The sequence below is a fragment of the Aotus nancymaae genome, unplaced genomic scaffold (genome assembly GCF_030222135.1).
Source record: "Aotus nancymaae isolate 86718 unplaced genomic scaffold, 86718_ANA_hifiasm-v0.15.2.pri h1tg000059l, whole genome shotgun sequence".
In the NCBI taxonomy this organism is placed as follows: Eukaryota; Metazoa; Chordata; class Mammalia; order Primates; family Aotidae; genus Aotus; species Aotus nancymaae.
In genome coordinates this window covers 77,700,542-77,713,829 of record NW_026988473.1, presented here as the reverse complement: position 1 = coordinate 77,713,829, position 13,288 = coordinate 77,700,542, and the positions used below count along the sequence as shown (strand labels likewise).

Below are 13,288 nucleotides of genomic sequence, written 5' to 3'. Positions count from 1 at the left end.
TTTCTTCTAGGGTTTTTAGGGTTTTAGGTTTTAATGTTTAAGTCTTTAAGCCATCTTGAGTTAATTTTTGTATAAGGTATAAGGAAGGGGTCCAGTTTCAGTTTTCTGCATATGGCTAGCCAGTTTTCTCAACACCATTTATTAAATAGGGAATCCTTTTCCCATTGCTTGTTGTTACCAGGTTTGTCAAAGATCAGATGGTTGTAGATGCGTGGTGTTCTTTCTGAGGCCTCGATTCTGTTCCATTGGTCTATATCTCTGTTTTGGTACCAGTACCATGCTGTTTGATTACTGCAGCCTTGTAGTATAGTTTGAAGTCAGGTTGGATGATGCCTCCAGCCTTGTTCTTTTCACTTAGGAGTGTCTTGGCTATACCAGCTCTTTTTTGGTTCCATATGGAATTTAAAGTAGTCTTTTCTAATTCTGTGAAGAAAGTCAGTGATATCTTGATGGGAATAGCATTGAATCTATAAATTACTTTAGACAGTATGGCCATTTTCATGATATTGATTCTTCCTTTCAATGAGCATAGAATGTTTTTCCACTTGTTTGTGTCCCCTCTCTATTTCCTTGAGCAGTGGTTTGTAGCTCTCCTTGAAGACGTTCTTCACATTCCTTGTAAGTTGTATTCCTAGGCATTTTATTCTCTTTGTAGCTGTTGTGAATGGGAGTTCACTCATGATTTGGCTCTCTGTTTGTCTATTATTGGTATATAGGAATGCTTGTGATTTTTGCACATTGATTGTCTATTATTGGTGTATAGCAATGCTTGTGATTTTTGCATATTGATTTTGTATCCTGAAACCTTGCTGAAGTTGCTTATCAGTTTCAGGAGATTTTGGACTGAGATAATGGGGTTTTCTAAATATACAGTCATGTCATCTGCAAACAGAGACAGTTTGACTTCCTCTCTTCCTATTTGGATACCCTTTATTTCTTACTCTTGCTTGATTATCCTGGCCAGAACTTCCAATACTATGTTCAGTAGGCGTGGTGAGAGAGGGCATCTTTGTCTAGTGCCAGTTTTCAAAGGGAATGATTCCAGCTTTTGCTCATTCAGTATGATATTGGCTGTGGGTCTGTTATAAATAGCTCTTATTATTTTGAGATCCATTCCGTTAATACCTAGCTTGTTGAGGGTTTTTAGCATGAAAGGGTGTTGAATTTTACCGAAGGCCTTTTCTGCATCTATTGAGATAATCATGTGGTTTTTGTCATTGGTTTTGTTTATGTGGTGGATTATGTTTATTGATTTGCATATGCTGAACCAGCCTTGCATCCCAGAGATGAAGCTGACTTGATAATGGTGCATAAGCTTTTCGATGTGCTGCTGTATTTGGTTTGCCAATATTTTATTGAGGATTTTTGCATCGACGTTCATCAAGGATATTGGCCTGAAATTTTATATTTTGACTGTGTCTCTGCTAGGTTTTGGTATCAGGTTGATGCTAGCCTCATAAAATGAGTTAGGGAGGATTCCCTCTTTTTTCCATTGTTTGGAATAGTTTCAGAAGGAATGGTACCAGCTCCTCTTTGTACCTCTGGTAGAGTTTGGTTGTGAATCCTTCTGGTCCTGGGCTTTTTTTGGTTGGTAGGCTATTAATTACTGCCTCAGTTTCAGACCTTGTTATTGATGTATTCAGGGATTTGACTTTTTCCTGGTTCAATCTTGGGAGGGTGTATGTTTCCAGGCATTTATCCATTTCTTCTAGATTTTCTAGTTTATTTGCATAGAGGCACTTGTAGTATTCTCTGATGGTAGTTTGTATTTCTGTGGGATTAGTGGTGATATCCCCTTTATCATATTTTATCATGTCTATTTGATTCTTGTCTTTTTTCTTCTTTATTAGACTGGCTAGCGGTCTATTTTGTTAATCTTTTCAGAAAACCAGCTCCTGGATTCATTGATTTTTTTTTGAAGGGTTTTTCATGTCTTTATCTCCTTAAGTTCTGCTCTGATCTTAGTTATTTCTTGTCTTCTACTAGCATTTGAATTTATTTACTGTTGCTCCTCTAATTCTTTTAATTGTGATGCTAGGGTGTCAATTATAGATCCTTCCCACTTTCTCCTGAGGGCATTTAGTGCTGTAAATTTCCCTCTAAACACTGCTTTCACTGTTTCCCTGAGATTCTTGTATGTTGTGTCTTTGTTCTCATTGGTTTCAAAGAACTTACTTATTTCTGCCTTAATTTTGTTATTTACCCCGTAGTCATTCAGGAGCAGGCTCTTCAGTTTCCATGTAGTTGTGTCGTTTTGAGTGAGTTTCTTAATCCTGAGATCCAGTTTGATTGTACTGTAGTAGGAGAGACTTTTATGATTAACATTCTTTTGCATATGCTGAGAAATGTTTTACTTCGAATTATGTGGTCAATTTTAAAATAAGTGCAATGTGTTGCTGAGAAGAATGTATATTCTGTTGATTTGGTCTGGAGAGTTCTGTAAATGTTATTGTGTCTGCTTGGTCCAGAGCTGAGTTCCAGTCCTGAATATCCTCGTTAATTTTCTGTCTCATTGATCTATCTAGTATTGACAGTGGAGTGTTAAAGTCTCCCACTATTATTGTGTGGGAGTCTAAGTGTCCTTGTGTAGGTCTCTAAGAACTTGCTTTATAAATCCGGGTGCTCCTGTATTTGAGTGCATATATATTTAGGATAGTTAGCTCTTCTTGTTGTATTGATCCCTTTACCATTATGTAATGCCCTTCTTTGTCTTTTTTTTTGTGTGTGTGTGACAGTCTTCCTCTGTCGCCGGCTGGAGTGCAGTGGCATGATCTCAGCTCACTGCAGCCTCCACCTCCCAGATTCAAGCCCTCAGCCTCCCCAGTAGCTGGGATGATAGGTGCATGCCACCAAGCCCAACTAATTTTTGTATTTTTAGTAGAGATGAGGTTTCACCATGTTGACCAGGATGGTCTTGATCTCTTTACCTCATGATCTGCCTACCTTGGCCTTCCTAAGTGCTGGGATTACAGGCATGAGTCACTGTACTTGACCTGGTCTTTTCTGATCTTCGTTGGTTTAAAATCTGTTTTATCAGAGACTAGGATTCCATCCCTTGCTTTATTTTGCTTTCCAATTGCTTGGTAAATGTTCCTTCATCCCTTTATTTTGAGCCTAGGTGTGTCTTTACACGTGAGATGGGTCTGTTGAATACAGCGCATCGATGTGTCTGGACTCTTTATCCAATTTGCCAGTCTGTATCTTTTAATTGGGGCATTTACCCATTTACATTACAGGTTAATATTGTTATGTGTGAATTTGAATCTGCCATTTTGATGCTAGCTGGTTGTTATTTTGCCCGTCAGTTGATGCAGTTTCTTCATAGTGGCGACGGTCTTTACTATTTGGTATGTTTTTGCAGTGGCTGGTATCGATTTTTTCTTTCCATGTTTAGTGCTTTCTTCAAGAACTCTCATAAGGCAGGCTTGGTGGTGCAAAATGTCTCAGCTTTTGCTTGTCTGTAAAGGATTTTATTTCTCCTTTGCTTGTGAAGCTTAGTTTGGCTGGATATGAAATTCTGGGTTGAAAAATCTTTTCTTTAAGAGTGTTGAATATTGTTCCCCACTCTCTTCTGGCTTGTAGAGTTCTGCAGAGAGATCTGCTGTTAGTCTGATGGGCTTCTCTTTGTGGGTAACCTGAACTTTCTCTCTGGTTTCCCATAACATTTTTTTCTTTCATTTCAACCTTGGTGACTCTGACAATTATGTGTCTTGGGGTTGCTCTTCTCTAGGAGTATCTTTGTGGCGTTCTCTGTATTTCCTGAATTTGAATGTTGGCCTCTCTTGCTAGGTTGGGGAAGTTCTCCTGGATAATATTCTGAAGAGTGTTTTCCAACTTGTTTCCAGTCTTCCTGTCATTTTCAGGTACACCAAGCAAATCCAGGCTTGGTCTTTTCACATAGTCCCATATTTCTTGGAGGCTTTATTTGTTCTTTTTCATTCTTTTTTCCCTAATCTTATCTTCAAACTTTATTTCATTAAGTTGATCTTTAGTCACTGATATCCTTTCTTTTGCTTGATCAGTTCGACTATTGATACTTGTGTACGCTTCACAGAGTTCTCGTGCTGTGTTTTTCAGCTCCATCAGGTCATTTATGTTCTTATCTAAACTGGTTATTCTAGTTAGCAATTCTTCTAACCTTTATTCAATTTTCTAACCTTTACTGGGTTAGAAAATGCTCCTTTAGCTTGGAAGAGTTTGTTATTACCCACCTTCCGAAGCCTACTTCTTCAGTTCGTCAAACTCATTCTCCATCCAGATTTGTTCCCTTGCTGGTGAGGAGTTGTAATCTTTTGGAGGAGAAGAGGCTTTCTGATTTTTGGAATTTTCAGCCTTTTTGTGCTGGGTTTTTCCTTCTCTTCATGGATTTATCTACCTTTGGTCTTTGATGTTGGTGACCTTTGGATGGGGTTTTTGTGTGGACTTCCTTTTAGTTGATGTTGATGCCATTTCTTTCTGTTAGTTTTCCTTCCTGCTGCAGGTCTGCTGGAGTTTTCTGGAAGTCCACTCCAGACCCTGTTTGCCTGGGTATCACCAGCAGAGGCTGCAGAACAGCAAAGATTGCTGCCTGTTCCTTCTGGTGTATGTTGACCCCTGCTGAGAGGTGTCTCCTAGTCAGAAGGCACAGGGGTTAGGGACCCACTTGAGGAGGCAGTATGTTCCGCTCAATTGCTGTGCTGGGAGATCCACTGTTCTCTTCAGAGCTGGCAGGCAGCAATGTTTAAGTCTGCTGAAGCTGTGCCCATAGCTGCCCCTTTCCCCAGGTGCTCTGTCCCAGGGAGATGGGAGTTTTATCTATAAGCCCCTGACTGGGGCTGCTGCCTTTCTTTTAGAGATAGAGATGCCCTGCCCAGAGAGGAGGAATCTAGAGAGGCAGTCCAGGTACAGCAGCTTTGCCAAGCTGCGGTGGGCTCTGCCCAGTTTAAACTTCCAGATAGGTCTGTTTACACTGTGAGGGGAAAACCACCTACTCAAGCCTAAGTAATGCAGACGCTCCTACCCCTACCAAGCTTGAGTGTCCCAGGTCAACTCCAGATTGCTATGCTGGCAGCAAGAATTTCAAGCCAGTGGATCTTAGCTTGCTGGGCTCAGTGGGGGTAGTATCTACTGAGCTAGACCACTTGGCTCCCTGGCTTCAGCCCCTTTTCCAGGGAGTGAACAGTTCTGTCTTCATGGCGTTGCAGGTGCCACTGGGGTATGAAAAAAAAAACTCCTGCAGCTAGCTCAGTATCTGCCCAAACGGCTGCCCAATTTTGTGCTTGAAACCCAGGCCCTGGTGGTATAGGCACCCAGGGGTATCTCCTGGTCTGCAGGTTACAAAGACCTTGGGAAAAGCATAGTATCTGGGCCGGAGTGCACCATTCATCACAGCACAGTCCCTCACGGCTTCCCTTGGCTAGGGGAGGGAGTTTCCTGACCCCTTCCGCTTCCCTGGTGTAGCAGTGCCCCACCCTGCTTCTGCCTGCCCTCTTTGGGCTGCATCCACAGTCTAAGCAGTTCCAATGAGATGAGCTGGGTACCTCAGTTGGAAATGCAGAAATCACCTGCTTTCTGTGTTGATCTCGCTGGGAGCTGCAGACTGTATCTGTTGCTATTCGGCCATCTTGAGAAATATGCTTTTCTCCTTTTTAATCTTGATTTGATGATTTGCTCATTTTATTTATGAAAGCAGGCAGTGACTTTGATTGAGAAATGAAAGAATATTGTGTGTGGGAAAAGCCTTAGCCTCTCATAATCCGTATTAGGTGTCCCTTTTGCCCTGAAAGCTACCCCAAATAAAATGTGAAAAATATGTTTGCTATGCACCCTCTTACTGCAAAGTAAGTCCCAAACCTCCCTCCCTATGCAGATTGCTGCCCCTAAATCTCTGTAGAAAATTGAACCACTACTGAGGTTGGGTAGATGAATGCATTTAATAATAATACGTGGGTTGACAGCTTAATTAGTATCATTTGCTGACACTCAGTTCTTGCTCTCTGTCAGCTGTCCTACTTTATGTTTTGTTTTCATGAAAAGTCATGTAATATAGTAACAATGATGATAATCATGCCCAGTGACATTTACTGACTAAATGTATGTGAGGTGCACCGTTGACAGCATTTAATCTAGCCAACAATGCTATATGTGCGTAGGTTCTACCATCTATAGTTTATAGGAACTGAACCTTAGATAAAGTGACTTATTCAGTGTCACAGCTTTTTGAGCTGTATGTACCTAACGTAGCTAAAGTGTATGCTGGTTTCAAGATGATTGACTCCAGAAACCCAAATGTAGGTTAAAATTCCCAAATCCCCCTAAATCTAATCTCTCAAGCCAGAGAGATAGAAAATGCATTAATTGCTTTTGTACTGATTGATCCAGGCCTGAGTCATGTGCCCTTCCCTGGAGTCAGCCCAGGGTTTCTCAACCTTGGCTTAGTTGACATTTTTAACTAACAATTCTTTGTTGTGGGAGGCAGTTCTGTGCACTATGGGATGTTTAGCAGTATTCTCTATAGTCTGTACCCACAATATGCCAGTAGTACCTCTTCTAACTGGTCATGACAATCAAAAATGTTTACAGACCTTGCCAAATGTCCTTAGAGAAGCAAAAACACCTCTGGTTCAGGTCCACTGGATGAACTTCTCCTAAATTCTGTGGGCCTTGGTAACACAAATCCAGATGCTGGCGACATGAAAGTAATAGAGGTTCATTTTAAACACCAGAGGTGCATATAACTTTCTGTTTTCTCTGTATTTTATGTACATTTCTATTATTGTACTTTGTTAAGTTATATTATTATTTATAAGCATGTAAATCTCTTCTGAACTCTGAGGACAGGCCCCATATCTTTCTTTTCTGTCTCAGCACTGGACCTAGTACCTGGCAAAAAGATGCTCTGAAAATGCTTGTTGAATTGAAATAATTGGTGTAGGAGATCATGTTCTTATAGATCTCCTCTGTGCTGTCTGATATGGTAGTCACTAGCACATGTCGCTATTTACATGTAACTAATTAAATTTAAATTTAAAATTTAGTTTTTCACTTGTACTACCCACATTTCAAGTACTTTGTATCTATATAACCATATTGAATATGCACATATAAAAAATCATTGCAGAAAGTTATTTTAGACTTCATTGTTACAGATAATTTAAAGGACAAGATTATAAAATCTTAGATGTGAAAGAAATCTGAGGACAAAAGCAGTCTTTCTATATTGTTCTTGAGATCAGAACCAAGTTATAAGAAGGCAGTTTTTGTTCCAACACAAGAACTTCTAAGAACTAGAATTGTTCAGTGGTGAAGTTGGCCATCTGAAGATAGCTAATCACTGTGCACACAACAATTTGTGAAAAGAATCCAATACTGTCTCATTGTAACTTGGTCTTCCCCTTAGGAACAATATAGAACAAGTGCTTTTGTCTTCAGATCTCTTACAAGTCTAAGATGTTATTATTTTTTCCTCTCAGAGTATGAGATAAATCCAGATATTTGAAAACATCAGTCTTCTTTTCTTTTACCTTGAACTCTTCTAAGATAAATAACCCAAAATCCTTGCTTATAGATCCCTAAATATTCTGGTGAGCCTCCCATGTATCATATAACTGAAAAACTAGACTTACTTGGTTTTAATTTGGTCAGATGAGGGAAGCCTTCTTGAAACATGAGTAGAAAATTGAAACATGAGTAGTAACATTTTAAATTTGATTCTAAAATAATTAGAGATTGAAAAATTATTAAGAACTTTCATGAAAGAAAAACATTAAGAAATAGTATTAAAGGAGCATTACAAGAAGGTATACTTTAAAAGGTGTCATAAATGACCTAAGAAATAAAGATGATTATGTAGTTCAGGAAAATTCCTGTGATTGTAAAAGCTGCCGTTCAGCCAAGCTAAACTAAATTTACCACTTTGTTTTTTAATCTTTTTAAAAATTTTGAGATTGAAGAAATGCTTGAAAATGCTGAACGGGAACGTCTGGGTAATTCTCGCCAGCCAGAGAAGCCTCTTGTACGACTACGAGTAAGTCCTATTTATACAAATTGAACATTATTTATTTTCAAAGCATAGTAATGTACAGTTTACATGGTTTCTTTGAAAAGTAGTGAGGAGAGTGCTCGTATTAAGACGAGCGATCACCATTGGAGACAAAAACAAAGGTATAAGGATTTGAGTTAATCACAGTTGAAGTGATAGGTTTGGTAACTTATTCTTCTCGTTTCCTAATAATTTGTTGTTATATTTAATAGATTGGCTGAGCTCTCTGACTTCATCTTTAACTAGCCTCCTCTACTCAGTTCGTTCCAGGCACCCTGGCCTTCTTGCAGTTTCTTGGGCATATGGGACCTGCTCTTATCTCCCTTTAGTCTGCTCCCAGGTCACCTCACGGAGGCTCCACCATCAAGATTGCAGCCCCTACCTTTTTTCTGGTGCTTCTGATTTCACTTACCTCCTTCTGCTTCTGCTTTTCTTCTTATTTTTTTCCTATAACACATCCTTCTAATCTACTTTGTATGGTTTGTTTTGGTTATTGTTTGGATTATTTCCTGTACCTATAAATCTGCTTATCCTTTCTATCGTGTTAAAGAAACACAACAGACGTCTTCTTTGCCACCGTGCTTTTCCCTTTTCCTGAAACCTACCCCGTCTTGCTTACTCTCTTTCAAAGCCCCTAAAAGTATGTAACCTACGGCTCTCATCTAACTTTCTCTTCCTCGGCTCACTGTAACCAAGGCTCTGATTTCATAGCCAGTGGAAAAGATGATCTTTAATTGTTAGATCCAACAGATCGTGTCTCATCTTGCTGAATTACTCTTGGGCATTCTCTGAATTATCTTTATCCCTTCCTGTCTCACAGTTAGCCCTCTTTTCAGTCTAAGCATGTAGGTTTAATGACCACCAATAGAGTGATGACTTCTAAGTCTTTATTGAAGACCTCCTTGTTGTTCTGTATCTGCAAGGGCCCCCTAAAGCGTGGTACTGAGGAGTGTAGTCTTTAGACCAGCAGTGTTATTGTCATCTGGGAATTTTTTAAAAATGCAGAGTCTCAGGCCCTGCATCAGACCCACTGTATTTTAACAGAAATCTCCAAGAAATGTATATGCTTATTAAAATTTGAGGAGTACTGGGAAGTAGACTGTAGAGGTAAAGAGTACAGTCTAGAGCCAGACTTCCTGAGCTTCATTCTGGCCCAACCACCAGTTGTATGACCCCAAGCAACTGCATCTCTCATCCCTTGGTTTGCATTAGGTTGGTGCAAAAGTTTTTGCAGGTTTTGTCATTGAAAGTAATGGCAAAAACTGCAGTTACTTCTGCACCACCCTAATGCTTCATAGATTTATGAGATCTAAATGGATTAAATAGTGTCTGGTACACAGTAGGTAAATCCGGTCCCTTTTCTTTATCCCGCTGTCACTGGTGTAGTGAAGCCTTTATTAATGCTTCCTGGCCTATTGCTGCAGCCTCCTACCCGGACCCTGCCTCCGGTTTCCTTCTCTCTCCACTAATGCCAAAATGCTCTTTGTAAAACACAGTTTTGCATGTCTTTTCTGCTAAAAATAACTTAATTATTCCCTAGCACTAACAGGAAACAGTCTAAACTTTTTAGGGTAGCATTCATGGGTCTATGTGATCTGTTCTAAACCAAACATTTTAGCCCCTCCTTTTCCTCCCATCACATCCTGAACTCTAGTCTCATTGGACCAAAAGCTTCTATTTCCTGGGTGCAGTGGAGTTTATTTCACTGGAACCTTTGTCCATGTGATCCTGCTGCATGGGACATACTTCTCTCCTCCTTTCTATCTTCTTCAGTACCCACCTAAAGCCTCCCTCTTTAAAGAAGGCTTTCTTGACCTCCCCCCAGAGGACATGCTTCTTCCTTTGTGTCCTCATTGAACTTTGTACATACCTTTTATAGCACCACTCACATTCTGCTTGCAGTGATCTGTTGACACGTTTGTCTTCCCAGTCAGCTTGAGAATTTCTTGACAGCCAGGATTGTGTTTATTTGTTGTTATATCCCTGGCTCTGAGCAGCATATCTAGGACATTGAGGATATCCGGTAAAATTTGTTAATGACCAAACATTTATAAATGAGGAGTTTGAGAGGGAGACCTAATAGCTTTAGCATTTAGTATTTTCTCTTTTATAGCATGGTAGCTGTAGCGATGGTCTGGGTGAGGCCAGGCACAGTGGCTCATGCCTGTAATCCCAGCACTTTGGGAGGCCTAGGCATCTGAATCATCTGAGGTCAGGAGTTTGAGACCAGCATGGGCAACATGGTGAAACCCCGTCTTTACTAAAAATACAAAAATTAGCCAGGTATGGTGGCATGCACCTGTAATCCCAACTACTTGGGAGGCTGAAGCATGATAATCACTTGAACCCAGGAGGTAGAGGTTGCATTGAGCCGAGATTACACTATTGCACTCCAGCCTGGGAAACAGAGCGAGACTCCATCTCAGAAAAAAAAAAAAAAAAGAAGAGATGGTCTGGGTATTAAAAAAATAATTACTATAAGGGAATCACATAGTTCTCTTCACCATGGCAAAATATCCCTATTTTCTCATCTTTGTCTGCCTGGTGGCATTAGAACTAACTAGACTTAAATAGAAAATTGGCATTTCTTTTCCTAAGCATGATAAATTACGAATTTATTCATAAAACAGCACATATTGTCATGTAAGTAATATTACAATACTACATTGTACTGACTAAAGAACATTCATGGATTCATTGGCTAAATGCTATTGAGTACCTTCTGTTATGGATGCTGCAGGATACAGGGACAATAAAACAGATGAGATTTTGAATTCGTCGAGCTTACAGGAGGTGGAGGTGTGAAGAGAGACATAGTACACAAATAACAAATAAATGAAGAAAAATCCTTAGCAGATAGTGATGATAAGTGAAAGTGGGAGCACTTTAGTTAGGGAGCTCTCTGGATAAGCTGTGAGGTGGTGCAGTGCTGGTCCCCAGAGAATACTTTGTGAACAGCTAGTTTAGGAGAACATAGCTCTGAGAAAGAAAGGTGGTATTTCTCTTTGTAAAGGACTGTTTACCACTATAGTCTTCTGTAGAAAGACTACAGTGAAACTGTCAGTTTCAGTGAGATACCATGTTTTGAAGGTCATCATTTCTCAAGGCTCCCAGATGTCATTCTTCTTACCTGGATTTTCCCAGCATTCATCTTTCTGTAGTGTGAAGGCATATCTCTAAGATGATAGACCAATTTACTAAGGCATCTCGGGCTAGTATTTTATTTTGGTGTTTGTTTGTTTTAAAAGTTCAGGAGATCGTGTAGAAATTCTGTCTCCTTTTCAAATGGGTTGCACAGTAGGTACCTAGACTATTAGTGTTATACGTAATCATTCTGCATTGTGGAAATTATTGCCATATCTTGATTCTGTCCAACAAAGTGTTTTGCTTATGCTTATAAACTTTTCAAGTGTTAGTCTCTCAATAGGATAAATGATATAGCTCCATCGTGATCTATTGTAGAAAATTAGTTCATAAATTTGAAAGTATCAAGCATAAACACTGAATACTGAAGGATGAGTGCGTTTCTTAAAAATTGGCAAACGTTGTTTCGTAGTCTTCACAGCTTATTCTGTGTTTTCAGGTGGACTATAGTGGAGGTTTTGAACCTTTCAATGTTCTTCGCTTTAGCCAGAAATTTGTGGATCGGGTCGCTAATCCAAAAGACGTTATCCATTTCTTCAGGCACAGAGAACAAAAGGAAAAAACAGGTAAGCTAGTTACTTTCACAGGTTAAAAAAATGCTCTTGCAGGACTTGTGAATGAATCTTCAGTAGAAACTGTAACATAATAATGAAAGATGTTTTTATATGATTGTAATGTCTTAAACAAATAAACTGACAGTTGGAATAATTAAGTCTTGTCTTCTAAAAATTACATAGCCATCGTTCTTAAACCTGTGGATATCAATAAACAAATGGAAGACTTTCTCTGTAAATATTGTGTTTTTTTTTAAACAGTCCTGCTAAGTAATAACACAGACTTCAGAGATTTACTGCTCAAAATAAATATGTATTACTTAGTACATATTATCAATGTTCAGAAAATGTACTCTCAATTTTTGCATTATTAAGTATTTTGACCTTCAAGTATACAGTGATTTAGGATGACTTCAGACTTTGGAAATAAGAGTTGTTTTATAATTTGATATTTCTGATGATCCAGGTAATTAATTTCCAATCAAATATCACAAAAACTGATTCTCCTTTTTTTAGCATTTATAAAACAGGGTCACAGCCAGGCATGGTGGCTCATGCCTGTAATCTCAGCACTTTGGGAGTCCGAGGCGGGCTGCTTATGAGATCAGGAGTTTGAGACCAGCCTGACCAACATGGTGAAACACCATCTCTACTAAAAATACAAAAATTAGCCGGGCGTGCTGGCACACACCTGTAATCCTAGCTACTCAGGAGGTTGAGGCAGCACAATCCGTTGACCCTGGGAGGTGGAGGTTGCAGTGAGCCGAGATTGTGCCACTGCACTCCAGCTTGGGTGACAGAGTGAGACTCCGTCTCAAAAAAAAAAAAAAGGGTCATCTGACTGAAATAGTGCTTTTTCATAAGAAGTACTGTACATATGAAATATAGATACTCTTATTAGAGTTATTGAGTCAGAATTTTTATAGAAATGTATGGCTCTTGTTTACAAGTAAGCTACCTAGCTTTTTATGAGCCTAAATTTCGTGGGCTTCTATTTTTGCCGTCAAATTGTAATCAGATATTGGGTATGCTATGAATTCAACCTGAAACAATCATTCAGAGATTCAAGTAGCGCTCATATAATACTGTTTTAGGAGGGGGAATCCATATCAGAGAATTGTATTTTTGTGTTATAAGTTTCAATTAGTTGTTTCTTGATAATGGTTTATTTCCATTATGCAATAGATTGTGCATCTATATCAATTGCTTGAAATTTTATGGGTATAATGTTTAGGAGAAAAACAGAATACACAACTAGAATATACAAATATTTTCAAGAGTTTCATCTGCAGTGAGTTTTGTTCTAGCGATTTCTAAAATTTTGTGTAAACCCAAGTTGCTCAATGGAAACAATGGCATTTTTGTGTGTTTTATTGAAAGCATTTTCTGTTGCTTTGCCAGCTGTGCCAGTTAACTGCACCACGCAAATCACTAAACCTCTGCCGAGTTTTCTCATCTCTAAAATCAGGTTAAGAAGTATCCTGGTCTCACAGGATTGTTTTGAGGATTAGATGATACACTGTGTGTAAATGTTCTTAACATAGTGTCTGGCATAGTAAAATGTAGTAAT

General features: G+C 39.2%; 1 protein-coding gene across 4 annotated transcripts in view; it reads left to right on the top strand.

Moving 5' to 3' along the window:
- MRE11 (MRE11 homolog, double strand break repair nuclease) overlaps positions 1–13,288 on the top strand; it is a 112,419-nt gene that overhangs the window by 29,500 nt on the left and 69,631 nt on the right. For all 4 annotated transcript variants that reach the window (XM_064365428.1, XM_064365427.1, XM_064365430.1 and 1 more), the window contains 2 exons: positions 7,925–8,005; positions 11,604–11,730. In XM_064365428.1, the coding sequence (XP_064221498.1) occupies positions 7,925–8,005; positions 11,604–11,730 (208 nt within the window). The remainder of the gene's footprint in view (positions 1–7,924; positions 8,006–11,603; positions 11,731–13,288) is intronic.